The 26,448-nt window shown below is 38.9% G+C and overlaps 2 protein-coding genes across 2 annotated transcripts in view; both read right to left on the reverse strand.

Moving 5' to 3' along the window:
• ZNHIT6 (zinc finger HIT-type containing 6) overlaps nucleotides 1–23,279 on the reverse strand; it is a 32,648-nt gene extending 9,369 nt beyond the window's left edge. The window contains exons 1-8 of the mRNA XM_027694393.1: nucleotides 23,189–23,279; nucleotides 21,852–21,917; nucleotides 21,661–21,767; nucleotides 21,490–21,575; nucleotides 20,135–20,238; nucleotides 11,448–11,516; nucleotides 10,573–10,653; nucleotides 9,984–10,064 (exon numbers count right to left, since the gene is read on the reverse strand). Coding sequence (XP_027550194.1) covers nucleotides 9,984–10,064; nucleotides 10,573–10,653; nucleotides 11,448–11,516; nucleotides 20,135–20,238; nucleotides 21,490–21,575; nucleotides 21,661–21,767; nucleotides 21,852–21,917; nucleotides 23,189–23,262 — 668 coding nt within the window. The 5' untranslated portion in view covers nucleotides 23,263–23,279. The remainder of the gene's footprint in view (nucleotides 1–9,983; nucleotides 10,065–10,572; nucleotides 10,654–11,447; nucleotides 11,517–20,134; nucleotides 20,239–21,489; nucleotides 21,576–21,660; nucleotides 21,768–21,851; nucleotides 21,918–23,188) is intronic.
• A 912-nt stretch (nucleotides 23,280–24,191) lies between these two features.
• COL24A1 (collagen type XXIV alpha 1 chain) overlaps nucleotides 24,192–26,448 on the reverse strand; it is a 133,767-nt gene continuing 131,510 nt past the window's right edge. Inside the window, exon 63 of the mRNA XM_027694196.1 lies at nucleotides 24,192–25,640. Coding sequence (XP_027549997.1) covers nucleotides 25,494–25,640 — 147 coding nt within the window. The 3' untranslated portion in view covers nucleotides 24,192–25,493. The remainder of the gene's footprint in view (nucleotides 25,641–26,448) is intronic.

Consider the following 26,448-nt stretch of genomic DNA (forward strand, 5'->3'; position numbering starts at 1 on the left):
ACCTTCTCTTAGAAACTATTGGACCACAAGTCCTGCTAAGAACCAACTAAAAAAGTACAGGAAGAAAAGTTGCCAGCATATCAGGAAAGCATCTTGGATATTATGACCACCTCCTAACTATACCTACATACACAGAATACATAAAGGCACATCTAAATAATGAGAAAACCATGAAGCTGTTCCTTTTTCTTGCCATATTTTGGCCACAGGTCATCCTCAAATAAAGACCATCTTAAGACCAGGTGTAACAATCCAGTGTCTCCTCTCTTTTATGGGCTGTAAGAGGCTCTGCCACTAGGGAAACCTAAGAACCGCTAAAAACTCAAGTGTAAAATGGGGAAAAGAAAAACTGAACTCACAAACCCCCTCTTATTACAAACATATTTCAGGGAGTTAAAACATCCTGAAAGAAAAAAAATAATACCCAGGTGAAGACAGCAGGAACACCAATTGTCACCTAAATTATTTGACACAATAGTAGATGTCCAGAAAGATTTAATGGTTTGTTCACTTTTACCCTAGGAAATAGTAAGCAGAAGGAAGAGAGAAGCAAAATAACACTACAAGTACATCACGATAGAAGCACAAAGGTTGTCCTTGTTTAAACCTCTTGAGAATGAGGCAATTGCACAAAGAAAAAAAGCTGAGTAAAAGCTGTTTAATGACAATAATGGAAAAATGTGTCAATTGATGGCAAAACCCATAAAGGAGATAAGGCAACTGGTGCAACAATTTAGTGGACTGAGCTTTAAGAGTGATGTGGTAAAAGGATTCAGGATGCACAATAATGATTTAAAGATTAATTGAAGTACAGAACATTCTGCATCTTTTAGTTATAAAAGAAAGTACAACAAAACAAAAGGAAAATGTGAAATCAGCAAATGTCAGTTTCTTGCACTTGGCAGAATTTGGTTCAAAGAATATAGAAATAAAGTGATACTGAATTTCAAGAATGCAAATACTTTCCTCATCTCTTAAGACATAATGAAAAGAAGGAACAAAAACCCAGCAGCAAGTAAAGATACTATAATTCAACTGCATCATGGCAATAGTTCCTTCCACACATGGGAATTTACTTGCTTTGTGAAGCCAGGCAGCTTTACAAACTGCTCAAAAGCTCAAGGTTTACAACTCTTTAAATGTTACAGAGCTGAGATACTGAAAAAAGGTACATCACAATCATGTAAGGCTACTGTATGACTTAGATAAAGCACCAAAACAGCCTGAGTTAATGATAGCCAGAAGGCCTAAAGCCAGTATGAAATTTCACAAGGAAAAATTTCTTATTAATAAGAGAGTGAGCTGACTACTGCAGATGAATGCCTGAACCTTCAGAAACTGAAGAGACATAAGTGGCATATTTAGTACAAGTAAAATCTGTGCATGGTTCTCCAAAAATGCAGGGAAGTCAAAATATGAAACTTGTACCATTAATACAATGCTGGCATGATCACAGGGAAAAAGCCAATGCTGTAAGTCTAGTTTAATTACAGCACTCTGTTACACAGCATCATGGAACACACCTGTAAATAATTTTAAGACATACAGATCATACCAGGGGCTATCAAAGGATGCAATGAAAAACTCTTAACACATAAAGCTCAGAAAACGATTAGGTTAAATCTCATTTGACAAATTAATGAAAGCAAGCAGTGCACTACTAAAATAAAGAGAAATATAAAACTGATGAGAAATCGCTCATTGTTAATTGGCAATACTCGCTATTATGCTTGGGTTAATTTAATGAACTACCACTTCAGGAAGAATTGGTATCTCTCTTATTTTGAATCCCTAGATAGCAAATATTAACTTCCAAATTTGGTTCATAGGGAGAGAGCCTGAATACCTTTAACACTCTGTACTGAATGGTGGAAACATACACAAATTTATACTTATTTGCATGGGAATCACAGTGCCATAAATCTTCCATTAAGGTAATGGGTTACTAATGCTTTACAATGAAAAGGAAAAGCTATGAATTAAAGAAAACAAATTATTCTCTTGGCAAACAAGCAGGAAGGTCAAACGTTGAAACAATCAGTCCTTGCTCATTTCCGTCAAGAAAGAGAAAAAAACAGAGGGATTCCCCTTTGGCGGCATCAGGAGGAAATAACAGGTTTTCTCCTTCCTGACAAGAACACAAAGAAGTTTTCCTCTACTTTGCCTCTGTGAAAACAGTGATGGCTGTGATGCCATGTTTCACAGTACTGCAGATTCCAAGTTCAGCCGATCACTTCAACTGTCCAGGAAGGAGTTTGTATCTTTGCTTCTAGAAGCCTCTTACTTCAGCCTCCCCATGTTCCTGGTCCCCAAAATTGAGAAACTCTGCAAACTTTAAGTCAGCATCTCATCATGTCTTTTTCTTCCAAGAAACCAACAGAAAATCCTCTTTTTCCTTCAGAAAAATATTTTAACAGCAGCCCGCACAGTTGAATTAAACCCCTCAACACATCTCACGACACTTATGCTGGACTGGAATAGGACAAATAGTTTGAACATTACTTCTTGCTCCACAGCTCATTTTTACCAGCTCCTTCCCTCAGCCAAGGGGCAACACATTATTCAACAGGGTTTTTCCAACTGCAATATTTTCTTGAATTTCATAGCTTGTTTTCTTGCCTTCAAGTCTGCCTTATATGCAGTATATGTACTGCATGCTACACAGTACATGAATTTCCATGAAGGCTTTTTCCATACTATGCATGTGTTACATAGTACATACTTACAGGCCAGCTCTCCCCAGCAGAGATGGTAGGCTGGAGCAAACTTTATTCCTGAAAAAGCCTTTCCTAGATGCATATTTCCTAGGAGAGAGGACAGAAAATCTGCCTATGCATGTGCTGGGTAGGTTGTTCCCATGCTTCAAGCCCAGTTATGATGCAAAAGAAGAGGATACTGTGTAGTTTTGTGTTTTAGAATTTGAGGTCTGCCTACCTGCTTTGCAAGCATGAAGGGTCTGAAGGTCTGAGGGTCTGCTTGTGGTGCTTACAGAACACCACTATATGACTGGACAGGTCAAACCACTGGCTGAAGCCAACTTTAACACTTTTATTGTTATCTCATCCTCCATCTCTTTATGTATGTACTCCTCCTCTGCAAGCTGTCTGAATTTAACTTGCTGCAATACAGACAGCAGAATTGGGAGCAGAGGCTATGACTTCAAATAAATCTTTCTGCAATAAATGTCTCAGTCAGCAACACTCTAGCAACTCTAATGCAATACCATTAATTATAAAACAGTTCATCCAAAAGAATTCAGCATGGGTTACAAAACACTGGATTGTTACTTTAAAAAAACAGGCGTCAACTGGTTCATAAAGGAATCTCTTTCAAGAAAAAAATGAATGATTGCTCAAGATAGTAAGACAGACAAACTCTGGGTTTTATTTGAATAATCCCAAAAATCTTCTGAAAGGTCAAGTAATTATAGTCAGACATCTGACACATTTAGCTATGCATGCTACAGATTCAGACCATACACACATATTCAGCAATTACTAGTTTTCTGCTTTCCATCTATGTTGTGTAATACAGGATTCCAATGAAAAACGTAAGTAGCTAGGAAGGAAAAGTGAGTGTTTTTTACAGTAAAAGCTGTGTAACCTGGCATCTGTTGCTCTGCATTGCTTTTGTCAGCAGAGAGACTGATTTTCAGATAAAGAAGGAGCATGTGAAAAATGACACTGAAATGGTTGCAGTAACAAACTAGAAAGCTTGAAATAACCTGCAGGAAAACGTAACAAAGTATTCAGTAAGAAAAGTTGAAGTTTTAATAAGAAAACCCCACAACCCAAAATCTAGCACTCTGGGAAAAAAAGCAGCAGTTATTAGTACACAGGAACGCTGTGTTTAAGAAACAGACTATAGACAAAATTCTATGTCCCCTTGAACAGACCAAATTTTATTTCCCCTTGAACAGCACAAAGTCACCAGTGCCTGACTACAGTTGTGCAGTGAAGAATGACTATTGTGAGCTAGCTCCCTGCTTTTGTAAAGCTGGCAGAGCTCCTTTTGTGCCAGCTGCTGCAAGCTAGAGAGGAGTAATGAATTCTACTGTCAATCTTCTGGCATAGGTTAAAGCCAGCTTGGGGTCTGTTCCAACTCATGCCAAGGCCAGTAGTTCAACCAGGGATTTGTATCCTTAATTCCAGTCTCATGTATATCACGTACTACACAAATGTGAAAAGAAATTGCTTCCAGAGTAAGACTAGAGAATCTTAAATACACCACCCCACATTCTTCAACATTTGCAGAAAATGCAAAGGATGAAATTATGCTTGAAACATGCCAATTCTAGCACATTTGTTTTGCTAGATGAAGTACTATTTTTGAAACAAGGTTGTAATAAGATGGTAAGAAGAACTGAGCCATGCACTGCACTAAGAGCAGTGACTTTTTAAAGAAACTGAGTTTTGTATGAAAAGCAGAAAGCAAAGACTATATGCTGTCTTGGTTTTACATGAAGTTACTCATAAATGCTAATGCAGAAGGAAGTGCCCTATGAAGACAGTATGAAAAATTAAGGAAAACACTAACATATCAATATTTGAGGCTACCTTCAAAGTATTTCAATATAACAGTTTTTCCCATAATCTTAAAATCACTGACAAAACAGGTATCTAACAGACATTTTTAAGGATAGGGACATAAAGATTCTAGATACATTAAAAAGGATTTAGTTCCATTACACTTCTACTACTTTCTGAATTCCAAGATGATAATCCAAAAGTCTGCTGGCTTATCTGCACATACTAAAGGAAAAAGCTTCACCTTTCTAAATCTATTACTGTGACTACTGTCCTCTAACCCTTAGTTATTTAAAAACAATAGACTACAAAAGAAAATTCTCTTTGAGCACAGAAACTCAGCCATCCAAGGAAATAACTCTCATTTCTGCCAGCTGATCTTGAGACAGGGAAGTGCTCCAGAATTACTAACATCATCCAGCCTTCTGGGAAGCAACTGCATTGAATCAGTTAAAGCAAAGTAAGTGTTCACCACCATAAAGCAATGGCATTCAGTAGAGAAGAACCTCTGATACTTGTCTAGCAGATTTTCTACTCTGTGGTCCACCAGAAAAAAGTGGCAAACGCGCCAGCGTTCTCATGTGCACCAGCCAGTGTCACCACAGAGAGTAAGAAGCACCTTGACGCTGGAACTGGCACAAAAATTCCTTTGATATTTTTTTGCTTTCTGAGTAATTGAAGCATGAGCTGCCGCAGTACTACTGACACAGAAAACAATTCTACAACTGATTCTATATACATCCCTGTATGGTGTGGGAGTTTTACAACAGGAAAGTGACAGGATACAATCTGGTAAGACTCTGTACTCCAGCTCCTTCAAGGGTGTGGTCCACTGAAAGCAGTGGGCTTTGCAAAGCTCTTAAGGCCAACCAGACTATATTTTCCAGGCACCTAAATATCCTGTCAGTGTCTACTTTTATCTTCAAATCCCCAAAAAGTTCTCTACAACAACTTATTCTGAAAAAACATTCACACGCCATTCGGAATAGGCAAAAAAGAACATTACTATACAAAAGACTTAACATTGATCCTTAAGAAAGCATTATTTTCTAGTTCTATTAAACTAAATGCATGTGATTAAAGAGTAAACTATCTAAACTAGATTTGTGCTAGATGTTACTGAACCCAGTAAAAGAGATACCAAAGTATCTACTGTAAATTAAGTTTGTTGCAGTTTTTTCTCTTGTAGAAATAGGATTGTTTTATATGATAAGGCTGAGTAAATAAATTTTTCATTAAGTATCTGCAGTTACAAAAAAGTCCAACTTTTGACTATTAACTTACTATTGACAAATACCAAGGGTCTGTTGGATTTAGGAATTCTTTTTGAGAGGGGCTGGTGGCTGTTTTGGTTTGGGTTTTTTTTTGTTACACAAAGCCTGATAAGGCTATCCTCAGGAAAATGAGAACGTGTATTTCCCAAACCAGGTTGTATAATTTAGCCATTGCATCTTTTCTTTCCTCAGTGGAAAAAGCAATACTCTTACCATATGATGTCATTTTGAAGGCATCCCAAATGAAGGTCTGAAGATAGTCAGGACACTAATTTATCCTGAAGAAAGAAAATACTACTTATAAAAGAATGTAGACTGTAAAAATCATCCAAGAGGCAGCAGTTAAACCTTTCTTGGAATAGTTACAGCTGAGGAGAGAATGGACACCAACCACCAACTAAATATTGCATAACAGGTGACAGAAGCAAGCAGTACCAAATGGAAAACTATTCTGACCCATTCAAATGCAGATTTTTTCCAAGGTTTTAAAGGAAGAAGATAATTGTATAACGCTCGTTTTTTCAAATCCTCTTTCATAGGATTCCTCATAAAGTATAGGTAGTTAATGACAAGACTATCAAATGTAACTAACAGTTAGAGAGCATTAGATAACAGGTAGGGAGGAGAGGACATGAGGAGAAATTATGCTTTCTGTTACCCCAGGTAACTGTGGAGTGCTACTAATTAATACTGAAAGCAATTCTTACAAGCTGGTTTTAGAGAAGACAGAAATAAGAGCTTATCACAAAGCTTTCTAAGAACTGTCCCCACTGATGATAAAAGACATGTAGCTTGAGGAAAGCAAGCACTGTCTTTGGCAGCTATCTATGATACCTGCACACCAGTGGTTTTCTGAAGTTCTGCAGAAAACTGTGAGAAAGTAGAAATCTGTACTATGTGGCTAATTAGAATTTTTGGAGAAAAAAGACCAAAAAATTTAAAGCATGTTACAAAGGACCTTCAAACTAAAAGGGCCATTTGCTGTGAAACACAGAAAACAGCCAAAACTAAACCACAAACTCCTGTTTCATAAACAATTGCAGGAAATACTAAAATCCTTCTGTAGCATACTTATCTTAAAACTAAAAGACTAACGTTTTATAACCTATAATAATCCTGCTTAGATGCTCTCCGAAACACCACTGCTTTTCCTCAATAATATGCAATTGTAAGTATGAAAAGTACTTTTTTCAAAAGGTTCTGCTAAGCCTAAAAACAACATTTGATTTAACAATGTATTTTTACAGCTTTTCTAGTATCTCGTGCTTGTGGAGAAGAAATTTTTCTGGTGGTCATGGAAGTAGTGGATAACACAACATTCATGTAGACTTACATGTATTAGTAGCCTACACCAATCCCACTCCTTCAGTCTGCCCACAAAGCGATGGAAGAGCATTTTGACACACAGGAACATACAGCCTAAAATCTTGCAGAATGGCGAGACACAGGATGAGAAATTACTCTGAAATGACAGTGGCACCCAAGGCTACACAAACTAACAGATCCCCACTCTTAAAGAAATGTGGATAAAGAAAGGTGAGAGAGCTTTTGTTCCATACTCAAGGCCACTAAGCAGCAAGCTGGTCATGTTTCAGTCACGAGTACTTCCACTGCAACTCCAAGTATTGATTTATAGAATAAGGACCATTACACCCCCAATTAATTTAACCAGGGTTGGGGAACGAAAAGGAGAAGACATCAAAACAAATTCTCCCTTACTTAACTGTAATGCAACTACAGTAAAAATCTGAATTCCCTCATAGAGCCTTTGTCACAACAACTACACTGGCACAACTGCACTGAGAGTGCCTGCTGGCACAGACACAGCTTATGTCAACAGATGATTTACTCCTGACACAGCAATCCCATAATTTCAAACCAACTTTGTTCTTTCCTTTCAGAGGAGGAATTTTCTTCCAATATGCTGTTTCCTTGACCTGTCTGCATTGCCCCAGCTGGGCCTGCTCTGCCAACTTATATGAAGAGATTCACATAATTTCCAAGTGAGGAACTGCAGTTCTCAAGTCAAAACACTCTTCTATTTTAACTTTCTACAGTTCTTTTTATACTTTAAACTTTACATTCTCTGAGTGGGATAAATACCAATTACTCCAACTTTGTTATCAACCACCACAGCTGATTCTGAGAATACAGATGAGTCTCAAACTTAAGAATATTAAAGTTAATTTGACTTCATGAAGAATTCTCGCTCAAATCTGTGAAATAATAAAGTGTTTTGGAGACTTCAGAAGAGGAAAATGATTAAGTAACAACAAAACTGATGAGCACAAGAAATAGTCAACTTTGATATTAAACTGTCTTTTTTTCCCAAGCCTTCTACAAAACTTACAATACTCCACTTCAAAAGATCAAAAGGTGAACTTTACCTGCTATTACAAAACCAACTTTTCATTCTTTCCTAAAAAAGGAAATGTGAAAGACTAATGCTTATACTGTGAAAGTCTCTTCAGCTCCTCACACTACCCCACCAGCAAGTAGACTAGGGGGCACAAGAGGCTGGGAGAAGACACAGCAGGGACAGCTGATCCCAACTGGACGAAAGGGACATTCCATAACATATAAACACATGGTCAGTGTATAAACTAAAGGCAAAGCTGGACAAGGGCTGCTACTTGGGAACTGGCTGGAACTGGGCAGTGGGTGGCGAGCAACTGCATTGGGCATCACTTGTTTTGTATATTCTAATTCTTTTATCATTATTATCATCCCTTACTTTTCTGTCCTATTAAACTGTCTTTTCTCAAAACAAGAATTTTACTTTTTTTTTTTCCCCCCTGATTCTCTTCCCCATCCCACTGGAGATGTGGGGTGTTGAGTGAGTGCCTGTGCAGTGTTTAGCTGCCTGCTGGGCTAAACCATGACATCCAGTCAGCAGGGACCTCCTCAGACTCCTAAGACCTTTAAATACATGATCAAGAGAGGCCTTGCCATAACATCCAATAGGTCTTTCAGTACTCCAGGACAAAATCCATCAGGCCCCAGGGACTTCTGAACATTCAGCTGAAACAGCTGGTACCTGACAACTTTAGTGTCCACAAATGAAAACTCATTATTCCCACACCTGTAACCCTCAGACACAGGGTATTGAGCAGCCCAAGGCCTTTCATGTTTTTTCCCTGCGTGTAAGAACCATGGTTTTGTATCCTCAAATTCACTTAAAACCAACAGGTTTCTAGCTGGCAACTCTGATGGTAAATGTTGCAACCATATTTCAAATAATGATTGCAAAAAAAAAAAAAAATCAATCAAAATCATTAACAGTTTGGGTTTGAATTTCAAAGTACATTACACATTTTTTAAGATTATTGGGAAAAAATACAGCACAAACAGGAAGCTCAGTTACAACTACAATTCTTTTAATATACCTTTATTCTGCCCTTAGAAATAACATATCATGTTTCAGGGAAGCATATTATTTACATTTGTTACATTTGAAGACAAGAATGTACTTTAAGATGCCTAACTAGGAATCACTGGTCAACCACAATAAGCTATGATACTAAGCTGATACATATCCTTTCCAGTAACAATGACAACAGGGTGGAGTGTTCAAAATGGTATTTAAACCAGCAAAAATTATTTCCTTAAAGTTCAGGATTATTTTCTGTTCTGGAAACAAAGAAAACAATTCTGCACAAGTCTGAATTCTGGAGACAAAAGCCCACACCCAGAAATATGGTAACATGAAGAGTAATGAGCTGGTAACTTTGAGAAAAATGTATAATTTCAAATGCAGTGACTGGATTCTGATATACACAATTTTTGCTGCAGTGATTTAAAAAAACAATTCTCTTCAACTGCCACTTCAACTCTCTTGGGGAGGTTAACATATCCACAGAGGAACTTCCAGAAGGGAATGAATGTCTATAGTTATTTAGCACTTTAACACAAACCTATGTCCTGTTACACTGGCATGGCCTGCTGAAGCAGCTCAGGTACAGGCACACTTAATAATTGCACTGAAATTTCAATGTTGACATAGTAAAAGACAAAGAAATAGCATTTTTGCTGAATAATTTTCAAGACAGCTAGTAATTACTCACTGAAGTTTAATTCATGAGATTATGTAATCTCCAATCATAATATTGAAAAGACTAAGAAATGTGTTATTTCTTTTTGTTATTTTTAATCAGTAAGCACACAAACTGAAGAACCACCTTACCTGACAGAGTTTCGGCTCCTGTTTTCTATTTTCATTAAAATTTGTACATCTGACTGAGGAGATGCTGTATAGATTTTTAATCTGAAAAGAAAAATGCAGTAAAGATGAAGAAACAGTGATATACAATGACTTTTCTTCCTATCACCCATAAGAGATGGATATCTTTTGCATGTCAACAGCCAGAAGAATGTATTTTTTTCATGAAGACAGTTTGCCACATACTAAGTATTTCCTATAAATGAGGGTTATAATTACTAGTATGTCTTTCTAATTACTCTAAAGAAAAGATTTACTGTCCCCTTGATTGAGGTTAATTATGGTTACATTTTTCAGAATTAGTTATTTGATCTTTATGCCAGGAGTCGATTTCTTAATCTTTTCCTGGTTTAAATTTGGTGGTTATACCCCAGGGTTTGTTGGTTGGTGAATGTTAGATGATTTTCATCACAGGAATTAAAGATGTACTGTTGACTGGGAACTCAGCTCTGCAAGACAAAAGTGCAGCTAATTTAAGGTATTTATTCAGAACCATTCCCTTCTTTTATTAGTGCATTAGATGAAATAGGCAGAAAAGTTATTCAATACACACCTTTGACAAACTACAGGATCTGACTCCACTGGATCAATGTACGGCTTAAGGATATCAGTGAGTGTCTTATCGTCAGGCACCCTTTCACCAGAGATAAAAATCAAATATGTGAGACATGGTTCATCATGTACACAAAAATCTATTATGAGTCACTTGGAGGAACCTGTATATTTGCACGCTAGAGTGGCACAATTGAGTAGTTTATGGGAGGATCATAAATGTGTACCAGTACTGCAAAGACATCGACAGCTTTATCTCCATTTCAGCACTGGAATTTCACAGGCATATACAAGGAGTACACAGATGCATCTCTAGCTTCTAACCCTGCAATAGAAACATGCTGCCTCTACAGCTCTAGAAGCAGACAAGGGCATATTTCTCACCCCCCTTCAGGCTAGGAAAAAAGAAGAAAGATTTGTCAACAAAAGCTTATTTTTCAGCCTTTTCAAAATGTGGTTGTGGGCTTTCCTACAAAGCAAACAATGCAACCATTTCACCCTATATGAAGGTCAGCTCCAGAGTGCAGGCAAGGAGGGATGGCAAATCTTGCTGAACATCTGCTCCATGAGACTAGAGTATGTTAGGTGTATGGGTATTGCTATTATGAATACACAAGCTGCTGTTTACATAGAGAAAAGGATTAACAACCAAACATTCTGACTGATTTGGAAAGCCTGTTAGCTTTCAAAGAGGAAAGGACTATACAACTTTTCAATATTTTTAAAAATTTAAAAGCCCTTTTAATTAATACTAAAATTAATTCCCGAGTTTACCTTACATAACAGAACTAGATAAGAACTGATCAAAATGTTTTGCAATTCAACTTCAGCAGATTAATTTAAACTTTATAAAAATCTGTTTTTCAAGCTCTGTACCGTTTTAAAGTGTACTCAGCATGACAGTGAGGAAATACGAGCTTCAAATGCCAGTAGAACTTGTTCTCCCTAAAAAAAAAAAAGAAATGCATATTCTTAGTGTTAGTTGATAACTGCTACTTGTTTTTTCTATGATAAAGCTTGGTAGTCTATAATATGGGTGCAGGAGAAAATACATAGTTAAGATTTTGAATGGCTTCAAAGAATAAAAGGGACATGCAGAGAAGCTGAGATGCCCTTTGAAAGATGCAATGCTCCCAGATCCTGCTGAATTTCAAGTCCTGTTCCTTACAAATACACCAATTAACTGATTAACAGTATTTCACATTTTAAAAGGGAGTATATTCCACGTGCCCTTTAATTTCATATCAAACAGGACAGATTGCCAAACCTGTGCAGCAAAAACAGCCACAAGTCCCAGCTGTGGCCAGGTCCTCAAAAAACATAAAACAGGGGACTCAACTTTTCCCAGCAGTGATGGCCTCAACAGAAAGTCTGTCATGGCCAAGGAAGGAAGTTGCATTCCGACATAACATGTATAAGAGAAGTTAGAAAGACTATATATTTTGCAGAATAAAAAGCTTTGTAAAGACCAAAAGCTCTGTAAAGCTTTTGCAAATCTTCTCTTTCCAGCTAGCATAATTAGTATCTGAGAACAGAAGCTACTGAAGCATAGTTCCAGAGATCTTAAGAAAGGAAGTAGTACCTAGAGGATACTTTGCTAGATCAGGAAATCTCTTTCTGCCTTTTTGCTCATCTGCAGAAATCAATATTGACTTAAGAAAAAGCATTTTTCCTCTTATTGTTCCAAATTCCCCCATTCAGTATGGCGAGTATAACAATATCTTTCTAAAACAATCCCCTAAGAGAAAGCACAGTCTAAAAGGTTCATGGCCCTTTGCTCTGGATCAGAATTTTACATGACAAACAGCAAATTTAGAAATCAGAGGCCAAACATCTATGTGAAGCATAGGAACATCTAATGGTAATTCTCCCTGCCTTTTTTTTTAACTATTTTTTTCAACACTATTTAAGACCAATAAATCATTGTATCCAGAATAATCACAATCAGTTATGCAAAGATTCTGGTACTACAATTAAAAGTAAACACAGTGTTGTTCCAACACGTTGTGTTATTTGTTTATCAGGCAGATGAAACGTTATCCAGCAGGTTCTAGCTGGCTGCAGAGACAAGTGTACGTGCATCCAGTAGCAAAACAGTAGACTCAGCTGCTAAGTTTAATTAAGTATGATATCAATTTTTAAATGCAAGCACTTGTTACGAAGTGCTCTTACCAAATAAATAATCAATCCCTTACCTAGTTATTCCTAGGAGAAAACTGAGCTTTACAGCTGAACTTATACTTCCTGGAGTATAAGTACAGTCAGAAGGTTACCAAAAAAAGAGCAAGCTGGAACCCTAGCTCCAAGAAGCTAATAATTAGACTACAAAGAACTAATGAAGGCCAAGGTCCCCAAAGCAACATGTGCCTCAGCAGAATTGTGCATCAGGCCTTGTGATTCTTCCCTTCTCTCTGCTCATGTTTGTTAAAGCTGAGAATGAGAATGCCTTCCTTAAATGAGGAGGTGAAACTAAGAGCCCATCAGATCTGAAAGAGGTAAGAGGACTGTACAACCAGAGCTGAAGGATAACACAGGAAACATTCTTAATTACATAGTATATATACCCAGAAGCTGGCACAGTATCTGGCCCCATGAATTTTGCATGTTAGTATGATACTGCCTTAAAGTACCAAACTGCAAAAGGTTCTGAAATAACTCAAAATTAGTGAGTGGAATTTTGGAAGTTTTTACAAGATAAGTGAAACAAGGTTTTGCAATTCTTATCTTGACAGCTAAAGGGAGCATCAACACTACCACACATGCAGAGCAAACTGGAATATCAATAGGGTTATGTAACCAGTTCAGCTCACCTGTGATTAACAAGCTTGTGATTTCTCTCAGACATGTTAATATCTGCCATTTAACATGGAATGGTATTATTTCAAAGAACTTTCCAGGCAGACTTTAGGTAAAAGTTAGTAAGCTTTAGACACAGAAACAGGGTCACCATCATTAGCTGTAGGACACATTAATGATGGGCACATTTATTAAAATGCCTTTAAGGACTGCTAGATGAGGGTTTTGTTCTGTTAATTTAGTTATTAAAAGAATATATATTAGTGAGGCTTGCTAGCACTTTTTCATGTTCCACAATTTTTTCAAACAGGTCATATTTATCTACTCTAAGTGACCCACCCTTACTGCGATACAGACTTTCTGTCAAATTTTTAAACCAAGACAGCCAAAGCAATGTGAGTACTGCAGATCTTCCTCTCCCAAGAGGAAACAGACAAACTGTGACACAGCTCACAGAAACACGTATGTGGCCAAGAGGGCTGTCTCTAACACAGGCACTTGAAAAAAGAAATGCTCCAGAAAAGTACTTCTAGCTACCTGTTGTTAGGCACACTCTTCATGTGTCAGTGGGAACAGTTGTCACAAAGCACATTCTCATTTCACATGCAAGACTGGTTCCCTGTGGGCTCACTGAGGCAGACTCAGTTCATCACTGCAGCTGTAAAATCAGCTTAAGAGGGTTCTTTTCAGACTTCCACCCTCCCTCCCCCTTCCAGGCACAATCTGGTCTATGGAATAGTTCACAGAAAGTGCTATGAATCAGGGAAGCTGAAGTGAAAAAACTCATTCCTTGTCAAAAGTTTCACTTTGGAAAAACAAAAATGTTGATTTTTCTTTTCAGCAAGCTAACACGAACTGCAGTTAATGACTTCATTTCTCTTCAAATGGAAGTAAATGGCAAGCAGAAATAGGCAAGACAGATTAAGAACATGGTAGAACTAGGCAAGACAAAAAGAAGCTTAGAACTAGAACAGCCTCTTCACTGTACAGTGAAGTCTCTGCTGGGTGCCTGTTATTGAAGTGAAGCATCCCTCACCATCAGTGATCTCTGCCCAGTTAGAGAACTTGATGTCAACTGTAGATGCTATCAAAGCTACCTCACAACAAGTTCTGATTAAAGTTAGATATCCTGGCTCCAGATCTCACTGACCTAATTTTCCATTATGGTTCACTGGGGTAGTATTTCCTTCAAATACAAGAGACATGCACTATGTTCATTTTCTAAATGAAAATGCGTAATTGAGTAAGTCATCTGCAGTTGAGTAACAGCTCACTCCATGAAGTCTTCTATGCTGCTCTGCTGCCATGGAATGCCCCTCCATGGTTTTTTGGATACCAAGACACTGACTATAAAACTACCAAACACCAGAGATCTGGATGAGGCACAAGCACATCGCTGATGTCAGTAAAAGCAGCATCACAGCCCATCCCTGCATTGCTTGGCTTCACATCCTATTCTGGCTACTTCAGAAGCATGGAAACTGATCAGAGGGAAAAAGAGGAGCCAAGTACCTCTTTCCTTGCATGAGATGTAGCTGCAAAATATGTTCAGAACTGCACGGGCTGTTTTGCAACCACTGCTCTTCTAAAGCAAAGTAACTATTAACCTTTCAATTCTGTTAAAACTTCCAAAAACTCATTTTCTATAATCTACTGTAGTTTTCACAGAACTACATGTAAATGACTTTAAAATTCTTCACAGTAACGATGGAAAGATTTTTATTTCTGATGTTACAAAGACAGCACCAGTATATACAACACGGCTGTTCCCTCCAGCTGGCTTTCAGAACAACTGCAAAAATCCTCATCACCTTTTACAGTTATTGCAGTATCTGGGAAGATGCTCAAAGTACTGCAGGTATAGGCAGAACAGCTACTGGGCATTAGAGGACAGATCTAGTAAGGATTTGGACATACCTGTTAAGTGTCTTGGCAGATTTTTAGAAGTTTTTAATATTTACACAGTTCTTAAAACATTTATGAGATATCTCATAAAGCTTAATTTTCTTATTTAAATTTCCTCTGAACATTTCCTCCCAGTTTTGCCTAGAATGCAGTAGAAGATTTTATACATATATAACCTTTTTAAGTGTGTGTACATATGTATGCAAACTAAAACATACATTGACAAAAATTTCAAATTCCTCACATCTTAAGATACCAACTGCAGTTCTTGCTCTGCAGAACTACTTCACTGCCAGCTTGTCAACGATAGTGATTCACTGGTGATTTTGCTTCTATCTAGCAACTAATATTCTTAAAATATCTGAAAAACAGTATATAGGACATCTTGCATCAAAGCGTGAATACTGCAGTACTTCCTGTCTGTGTCATTTTGAACTCATAAAAGAGATTAAAAGGATATGAAGAAGTTTAATGACGGACCAGTTATCCTTTCATCTGACAATACTCAGTACTCTCACATATTACACTGAAGTTTAATAGAAGTACTGGGTGTTCAGTATGCATACTTTTGGATAATATTGCCTTCCTCAACTTTCTTAAGCAATGAAGATTCAGCCCAAGTACGAGAAGAGATTCTTTTAAAAAATTAAATTAAGAGAACACGCAGAGATGTGATTTCATCTCCCCTGGTCCCCTGAAACTCTGCGTTCCTAATGCCAAATTGACTTTGTTGCACTTCTAATAGTGGCACAAAAGAGAGGATGTCTCTGTCTTCTTGAAACTTCATCAAGCTAATTCCTGGATTTGAAATATACAAAGTAAAAGTGAAATATTTCTACTGAAAGTTTGTATGTTTCCTAGTTACAGTAAACAGCCAGACAATCAATGAAGACACTGAAGTGCACTTCCTCTGTAACACATACGGTCTTCTATCAGGGGACCTCACAACAGCAGGGGTGTTACTAACCATGTGTGCTGCAATAATCAAACATATCAGGCTTGAACTGAGAGCCCTGTGTAAATCAAAGGGACACTGTCAAGGCAGAGTAACCCAAACTGTAATAATCTTTAAAGAATAAAACTACCATCCTCTTTACTTACGCAAATAAACAAAACTACCACCAGATTCACTGTGAAAATGACACATTTCAGTTGCAAAAAACCAGAAGAAACTAATTCTCAGGTAGAGAATTCAGTTCAGTACTTGTCTTCACATGGGGATGTCCTGAAAAGCTATTGATTCACTGAAATGCCAGAACATCCTGCTCTCTGACCACCCCAGAGTAGCATTCCTTTGCCTGAGAACTTTAGTGGATCCAAGAACACAAGCAAAACTATGTACTAAGTAACAAATAAATTCAAGTTTAACAGCTCCATCGGTGTAATATTAGGCCAAAACCCAGCTCAGAAATCTCCTTGTTAAATTCTCAAGATCATCAACACTTCAAACAATTTATTTTAATTATTCCTATCTAAGTTAAGATCAGAGTTTAGGACTTTTAGGTGTAGCTTCTGTAACACTAATGTTCTCTTAACTGATCTCCACACTATATTTTGTTCTCACAATTAAATCAAAGGAGAGAGAGAATGCAAAAGCTTCCTCCTTTTCCCACACATATCCTCTGACCAAATGCTCTCAAGCTGCAGGCATGCCTTCCACCAGGGAGGAGACTTGTAGTCCTCTCATCCCTCTTGGCAGGGAGGAGAGGTGAAAACGATTTTGTCTGGGAGATGCTGTGAATGGAGCAGGTAGGAAGCTGGGTATAGATTCCTATGACAGTGCAAGCAGGAGGGAGGGTCGGAGCAGGGCAGCACAAGCTGCAGAGCTGAGGGAGCTGCACTGCTCCATTTCAGTCTCTCACTACTGCCATCATCATCTCCTGCCAGGGAACCAGGAGCCATGGAGTTGCAAGCTCCCTCCACTCTTCCTCTATCACCTGCTGGCTAGAGCTTCCCAGTTGCTCCTCCAGGCCTTGTCCCAGCCTGGCCACAATCTCCACCCTTTCCCAAAGGCCTCCATCGCAGCAGGTCACCTCATCAACTCCATGGCAGAAAGCATCCAGTGAGGAACTTTCCTTTCTATTGGAAAATAAGGGCACCACAGGGAAAGTAGGATGAAGTAGCACATGAAAAATAATTTATGAATAATAAGTCAGATGTACCATGAGTTCACAAACTGGACTCAGACTCTACTTTCTAATGACCTTCCATTATCTAGGTATTCAATATCACAAGTTAGTCTAATCCATGTGTTGCCCAGCATTGACACGTATGCTTTCACAACATCAAATTTAGCAAACAAACTAATGGAAACCAGGAAATGAAGAGGCTGGTTAACACATTGAAACAACACTGATCTGTCCTCCAGAGCTGGCACGAGCAAGGGATGACACAAGAATACATCTTGTACTTCCTAGTTTCGGATTACTCTCATTCCTGCCTTGTACAGCCCAACAGTTGGCTCGCAGGGAGAGCGTGAAGATGACATCAGAGAAGACTGTTCTCAGTTTTTCACGCACATATGTTGAGCAGTTTCCAACTTCTATCCTCCGGAGCAACCGTTCTACAAATCTCAACTGACAAACGGCATGAGAAGAGGTTCAGATCTATAGAAGAGGGACACACCAGGCCCTGAGCTCATATAACTGACATGTGACTATTTGCACAGCTTTACCCAATTTGAATGTAATATTCAACAAAAGGTTGTGGGTGTCACGAAGTCACGTGGGACAGGTGTGAAATGCCTGATATTCACTGGTTTGATCAAACTTGATTCCTCCGGAATCCATTTAAGGGAAGTTAGCAGAACAGGCCAATTAAAAAAAAACAAAACCAACAACCAAAAAAACCAAAAAAGAACCTCCAAAAAACACAGGATAATTTTTAATCTGCATCGTCGAATTCAAACAGCCCATTGTTGCGTGGGCAACAGTAGCAGCAATAGAGAGGAAATGTACCCGTTGTGTAATATTCACTGAGCATATTCCATACCCTTGGACAGCCTCTACAGGAAAAAAACAGTTACTTCCTATCCTCTTCAGAACAGAGAATGTTATCATGTTCTTTCTGGTGGGATGTGAAAGCCCCAGAAAGGCAACAACAAAAGTATCCCAGGACTTTATGACTGATAAAAACCAGTAAGGCATTCTCCCACTCTGTGAAATATTTCCATACCTATTTGCCAAGAAGTCACCTTCCTTACCCCATTTTTAAATCTGCTTGTGTTAAACAACAAAAAGCACACGATACACATGGAAGCATCACTGCTCAAAGTTTGTTCCCAATGAAAGCTACACTTCAGTGTGTACCCAAAAGGGCTTTCTAGAGGAAAGAACCACGGTACATGAAGGCAAATTTCTGCCAGTACAGCACTGTATCATGCCCAGGGTCTTCCCAAAAATGTCAGCCCTCCCCGTATTTGTGCTCTTTCCATTCTTCTGTCCTCTTGGCTACTGGATGCAGCATCCCTGGGCTTCCTGCACTTGCTCTTGAAAGACAGTTCCTTACTCTGTACTTGTTAAGGGTGTTTATGTTGTTTTATCCATAACATTAAGGAAACTACCCATGAAAGTGAAACTCAGCTCTAAGCCAGAGATATTACAACAGCAGGAGACTAGTAAGAGATATCTGTAAAATGTAGAGCATGCAGCAAAGGAAGAGAAAGCCAGTGCAGAGGGAGACAACCTCTGCAAGGTTTGGGACTACAACCTGATCTGTTCTGATGGGAGAGCCTCAGAGAGTTATTAATTTGGGGTAGAGAGAGGAAAAAACACCTCAGATTTCCTTTCTTTTCACTGGTTCACCCTGGGTTTTCTCTAGCAGAACCAATAAAATATGTAATTTTAAAAGGTTACACTTCTACATCTATTTTACACTTAATGTTCTGCTGAAAACTAATATACCTACAAAACCCATACCCTGTGCTTTTGGCCCAGAACAGCCCAAACAATACAGGTGGATCTGTTAAAAAGTTTCCAGGTGGTTATTACTCTGTCAGAGACAGACCTCTGGTGGCCAGGCAGTGCCTGACACCTCAGAGCACACAGCTCCCAGAAGAGAGGGAAAAATACATCCTGAAAACACAATTTGCCACCAAAACTGAGACCATGAACAAAACAAGTGAAGGAGCCATCGGGGGAATCCAGCACAGCTCACTGCTGTGAGAAGCTCAGAAGGCATTTATATTTGCCCCAGTATACCACTGAGCTGAACTCTAGACCTGATTGCTGTCACAATAAAATACTTCACAATTTATTTTATTTTTACTGTGAAAATACCTTAAAATACAAATTCTAGATATCAGAGAAAACCCACAGACTAGATAAAGGGAAGAATATTTAAAGTCTCCTAAGCCTTGTTCCTGAATTCATATCTGACTGTCTGCACTTGTCTAAGCTGTGCTGTACCAAACATTCACATCATCCAGCACAGCAACTCCCATCACAGTATGCAACACAGACCTGTATTGGAAGCACCTCTTCGGATTTGAAGTCAGCCTTTTCAGAGAAAGGAATTTGTGCAAGCCTTCTGCATCAATCCTCTATTATAAAACTTTGAAAAAGGATTTTCTTTTTCCAGCAACAAAACTCAAAATTAATTAAAAGAAAAAAACACACCTACTGTTACACAATGTTGGCATTTTTCAAAATAAAGCATGAATTATGTAAGCTGTTAAAGTGAGTTCAAAGAGCATAAAAAATGAAAACCTGAAGTATGAAATATTAACTCTACATAGTTTTTGCAAAAAAGAACGTGTATCTAATAGATTTTAAAAGCAAGTGTATTGGTATGAAGTCAAATTCTCATCATTATATGCTTAGCGAAAACAAAACATTGCTGACTGTAACCAACCAAAGACTCACGTGGAATTGAACGTGGTTGAATTTTCTTTTCTTTTTGTAAATCCCACAGGCAGCGTTTTCAGCTCAATATTACACCCTCGAGCTTTGTTTCTCAAGCACTGTAACTGGCAAAACATAAAAACACTGTTTAAAAATCTCTGAATAATATATTAAAAACTTGAAACTTAAAAAATAAAAAGCTGACAGGAATTATCAGAAATCTGTGGAAAAGGCCATATTCAATATAATACTCTGAATTTAAAAAACCCCACAATGAATGAAAAAGTTAATAAAGTAAGCCTAGAAACTCTCTGAAACATTTTCAGGAGCAGTTTTTCTATGATTAAAAAAGAAGACACCAATGGGCTCTTCATAGTAAAAGTTCTTTAACATATCATGAAAGTTACAGGCAGCTCTCTTAGGTATAATACCACCATGTGGCTGCTTTTTGGGCTACAACCCCATTAGCAAAAGGGATACACAAGCACCATCTCAGACACTGACAAATTCTAACTTGAAGGTAGCACTATGGGTATCATCCTACAAACATACCCAGTACCACACCCCAAAAACTGCTACCTGTCTTACAATCTTCAGCCCGTGTTTTCAGGACATCATAGTACCAAGCACACACACAGAGTATGACTCCAGCCTGAGGGAAAGCTGGAGTCTTCTGAATTTATTTTTGTCATCAACATGAGTTCTCTCTGAGTTCAGTGCTATATTTAAAGACATCTTCACAAGACTGGAAAACAAAATGGCCCTGATGCCTTTTTGTGACATATCAACAAGTCAAAATATTTTGTATCAGATTTGATTGTGTTCTTTTGTTGTTTGTTTCTTTGGGGGGTATGTTTGCTTGTTTGATTGGTTGTTGAAAGAGCTTCAACAAAACCCCCCTTCAACAAAAGCCCCCTTAGAAGGCTGGTTTTTAAGTCATAGTTGTGTAGACTTGTTCTTTGAAGAACACTACGTGCCTTCATTTAGCACATAGGGAAGCATAAAATAATTTTTAGGCAATAAATAAATCCATTGCCTACCTTGGAATTTTGTACTTAAAAATTCAGAAACATTGTGGAGGTGGAAGGAAACATTCAGGCTTTCTTAACACACATCTATTCTCCAACAGTAACAGTGATCATGCATCAATTTTAAGAATGTACATAGTTAGCAATTCTTCTAAGCAACTGGATGCAGCCATCAATACTATTATTGCATAAACCTAGAGACTTTTTTGATGTCTGGCTCTAAAATCCAGGGCAATACCTTTGTAGGAGAGGTATCAGCTCTGAAATCTGGACTGGGACTGCCTCAGTGGAAATTCAAACATAGTCAACCCTAACTCTAAAAGACCAAGTGGCTAATTAAAAACTTACAAGTCTTTTTGCTGCTGGACTATGCACAGTACAATGTCGAGCAGCAGCATCAGCTGTCCTTCCTACATCTTCCAGGAAACGATAATCTGAAGATAAAAACAGAACAAGGGAAAATGTAGTGCTAACCTAGTAAAATCAAAGAATTTTAAAAAGTACAAGGTGCATTCTTACCACTCAAAAGGTTCAAGTCAGTAAATTCATTTACAGAGACAAATGCTGTTTTATCCCTGACTCCGTTACAGCTCAGTGCAAGCTTATGTTTCTTTACACACAACAGACTGAAACGACAAAAGGAAAAGATAAACATGTTTAGCACATAATGGAGAAAATAACCCAAACAGTTTAATTCAGATAACAGATACCTGCACGAATATTTCATGCATCGTGGACATCTGTATTTAGCTTCTTCTTTGCTACAGGTTTCACATCTGAAAGAAGCAAAAAACATGTCTTAATAAAGCAGCATCTTTGTGCCTGACTGGCCTAAAAAGGTGCCTGCTCAACAACCAGGTACTAGGCCATCCATGGCATTTTCAGGAAAAGCTATCTGCACCTTGAAAGAAAAAAGAGAAAAGAGAAAATACAAATGCCCTAGATTAGAAAAGGTGGCAGACAAAACAACATAAGCTACAAGGAATATCTCCAAACATATACATATTAAAACACAGTGCTGTACCTGGAAGAAAAAAAAACCAACCCATGCTAACTCAGAGCTGGAACCACAGCAAGCCTTCAGCAGTTTACTCTTTGTGGCCCGGTTGTATCAGTGCTTTTCTCCGTTCACATCACCTGTAATGTGCACTGTACCATGCTGGCTTATAATACTCCCAGTTTTAGGCAAGTGGAAAATAAATGTCAAGGATTCACATTAAAGCCTGAACAACGCATCCCATTTTTTTTCGCTGAAACAGAAAGACCATGACAACATGGTCAGGCAAACAACTTCTGGCTTCTGTTCAGAAGTGCAAACCCTAAAGTCAGGGAACCTTTCAGGCATAATGTGTAAGTCTTATGAATACAGCTAACAAATATTATATCAGTAAAAAAAAATTCCTCTAGAAATATGATCTTATGCTTTTTAACTAGGCTATTGCAAGTGATGTTTCTACCATTCTTAGAAAAAAATTCTTTACGTAGTAACTGAAATAATCGTCACTTTTCATTTATTTTAACTCTGACATGCACGGGAGAGAAATAACCCTTCCTGCACGTCAGTAAAGTTTTCCAGAATGGTACAAAGCCACCATTTTCAACGGCTAGAGGCAAAGTGTCAGCCTCAAGCCATTTCTCTCCCTCTCCCCACCACGTGCTTGCTGCCCGCTGGCAGTGGGGGTCTGAAGGACAAGCTCAGCAATATCACCCCCTGACGAGCTGATGGATTTGTATACCGGCAGCACAAAGTGCTATAAGAACCGGAAAAAAAGCGCTTCACACACTGCAAAGCAGAAACGGTGAATTACTCTGAGCAAGGCCTCCTTTTCCCGTTCTTGCAGTATCTCTGCAGTGCCGGCCGCACCTCAGTGGTTCAGAGAGAGCTGTGCCGGGCGCGCCCTGGAGCAGCTCCTGGGGGCAGCGCTCGGGCCCTCCGCCCGCTATGGGGAAACGAGAGGGCGCGGAGGCTGCGGGGCACAGGATCGCCGCCGTGTCGGTCCGGCGCTGCCTTTTCCCTCCGGCGGCCGCGAGGAGGGCGCTCCCCTACCTGTGCAGGGACATCTTCCCGCCGCCCGCGGCCCGCGGGGCGCTGCCCGTGCCGGCCCCGTCCCGATCCGCCATGGCCGCGCCACCGACCCCGCGCGCGGCCCCACGGGCCGGGCGGAGCCACCGCACGCTCCTCGCGCGGCGGCGCCGCCTGGCGGCCGCTCCCGGCACCCGCTCCCTCTGAGGGAGCGGGACGCACGTCCCAGCGCCGGAGGCTTTCCGAAACACGCGGGAGGCTTTCCGAAACACGCACGGCGCCGCACACCAGCGCACCGCCGAACGGGCGGTTTCGCCACGCGGTTGCGGCGCTTCCCAACTCCGGGAACGCGGTTCACCGTTACCTGTCCAACTGCTCCAGCTCGGCGTTCCATCTGTCTGCGCGGGATGAGCATTTTTGCCTCAACTACAGAAACACACATCCGAGCAGCCTTCTAAAGCTTTAAGCTCCTTGATTTTAAAATAGATAGTTTCCGAGATGTAGAACTTCCAAAAATAGTACAGTGAGATGAATAAAAATATACATGAAGCTGAACATTTTCCAAAAGATTATAATAATAAAAAACACCCCAAATATTTGTCACAACATCAGCTCCAAAGCCAAACTAAGAGCAAATGTCAAGTCCTAATATCAGTGTTTTGATAGCCAAACTAAGAGCAAATGTCAAGTCCTAATATCAGTGTTTTGATCTTGAAAATGCAAAAAGTTAGACAGTTTCTCTAACCTTTATCATCACTCTGTGATCTTGTTTTGTCTTTGGTTTTAACAGATTTTCTCAAAGTGGTCAAAACTGATGCTTCAATACAAAATATGAAATGGGATGTACATGTATGTTACCTTGTAAGAGCAAACACTGTCCCCCTGGTAGTGTGCCATGGCATAGAGAATATGCATTTCCTCTTGGGAAGACAAGTACTGCCACCTAACAAGTGCCCTTCCAGAGGATTTTCATCCTTACTAAAAATGACCTACACAATACGAAACAGAATAGTAAAAGACAAATAGATAGCTTGGAAGCTTATTTTATTATACTTTGGTAAGTGTGGTTTCCTGAAGATCGAGCAGACAAGTTGTTCGAACACTCCCCTGCTCCCCTCTACAGTCTGGCATCACCCTGCCATGTACTCCTGAGCACGCTTTCATTTGATAATACGTAGAGGCATATCAATATAAAGAGTGCTTTTGCTAATGTTAAAATTGTTCTTTTTTTACTAAATAAATTTGGTTGAACATTTTAGAATTAATTAAAAAACCCCAAAATTATCTGATAACTTTGCAATAAAATGGAATTTCTAAGAGGATGAAATGCTGTTTGTAGTTTAACAGCAGCCATTCAAAGGATACGCTGTAGTAGATTTTTTCAGAAGTTACAAAATATATACAGAATGTATCATCTGAAGATGGCTTTGGCATTAGCAATGTTAACTGAAATACAGAATCTAAAACTCAAAACTACTTTAGGTAGCTCTTCTACAAGAATTTTTACAATGGCTGTAAAGTAAACTGTTCTGAATATATGCATCATATACAATATGCTGTCCTATATACCATTTTCCAAAATAGTACACAAAAATATTTTAAACAAGAAATCCACATAAATAATGTTTTCATTGTAGTGAAGTATGTGACCAACAATTTAAAATAAGTACCTTTACAACAGAAACATATCCTGATGTAACCAGCACATACAGTCTGAAAGAAAAGGGACTCAAATAATCTCTGCTAAGGCCACAAGCACCTTGTGTTATGAAAAGCACCAAGGCAACACGGAGAGGAAACACAGAAGAGGTAGTGTGCCATCTGTTCAGATGTATGTGTCCACAAAGGACTAGAATAAAACAATGTTTAAGAAAAGAAGACGTACTGTACTGTGGCATGATTCACTTTTCATATATAAGCTATTGCACATTTAGGAGCATTAGCATATAGTGCTCCCTTAGGATCATATGCCTCCAGCTTTTCTCAGGATGATTTTTTTGCAGTGGTGTTAAAGAAATTGTTAAGAGTATTTGATGTCCTGAAAAAAATCCACGTTCAGATACTCCATTCCAGGAAATAATGCAAGAAAGCACCAAGAAATTTATTTTTAAATACTTTAAGAAAATTGTTGCAGTCTTTTCTCTCTTTCTTTTATTTTTCAATGCTATTTCTCCTAAGGAGGAAGTCTTTTTCTTCCTGAGGTTCTTTAACCAACAGTACTTAAAATGATTCTTAGTTTCCTAGTCATTTTGCCTGTAATGGATCATTACTTTTGCATTCAATCTGTGCAGAACCTCCATGTTGATGAAAAAAAACCAGGACAGAAACCTTAAAGGAAGCACACTGAACCACTTTCTACGAAGTGCTGCTGTCCTGGTTTGAGGTGAGGAAGTGCATTAACTTGAACCACTGGAAGCTGACTAGTGTCCTGAGTGTGAAAAAAGAACTGTGTTTTACGCCAGCTGCCATCTTCAATCTGCAACACATGGAAGAAGAATATTAGATTCATAAAAAAGATGTCCTTCAAAACACAAATGAAAATTGTGCTTATAGAGAGGAAGAGAAGTAGTGCACAGAAACATTTTTTCTTCTAGCAATTCCTATAGAAACTAATTCCTATAGAATCTAATCTAACAAATGCCATTTCTCCCTTGCAATACCATGGGCACTCTGGGCAAAGCTGAAGCTGGAAAACAGCTGAGCCCAGAATCCAGTTGGAGTGGATGCAGACACAGTGCAACATGTCTCAGAGCAGAACACCTTTGCAAGCAAAGTGTCTCACACAGATTCTAAATTCACCCCCAAATCTGAACAGCAGGTGTCAGGTTATCAACTCTACAGGCACTTGAATGACTCTGTAGGCCCTTGAAAAATAAACATGCATTTTTGCCATGAGCTTTATGTTGTTTACTCTAATCCTTAAAAAAAAAATTTCAGTAAAAATTGATACCTCATAATAATGATAAAATAGTATTATAACAGTGCCTGAGGCTGGGAGTGCCTTGATGGTTGCAATCAATCCATTCTTAAAAAACCATCAAGTACAGTGTATACCACTGAAAAATGGAACCCCTACAGAGAGGGGAATGTGTCAGATTCTGCAGCAGACTTGTACAGTACACAGAAAGAGTAACAGACCTTGTAGAATCTCACAGAAAAATGGCACTTCTCAATAGCCATCTCAGTGTGCCCTAATTTTTCTCAGGGAATAAAACAGTCCCAAACAGACTGGAAGGTGGGGAGAAGAGGCTCCAATGGCCATACTTTATCGGCATGACACAGGC

The sequence above is a fragment of the Neopelma chrysocephalum genome, unplaced genomic scaffold (genome assembly GCF_003984885.1).
Source record: "Neopelma chrysocephalum unplaced genomic scaffold, ASM398488v2 Primary Assembly neopelma1_97, whole genome shotgun sequence".
NCBI classification, from domain to species: domain Eukaryota; kingdom Metazoa; phylum Chordata; class Aves; order Passeriformes; family Pipridae; genus Neopelma; species Neopelma chrysocephalum.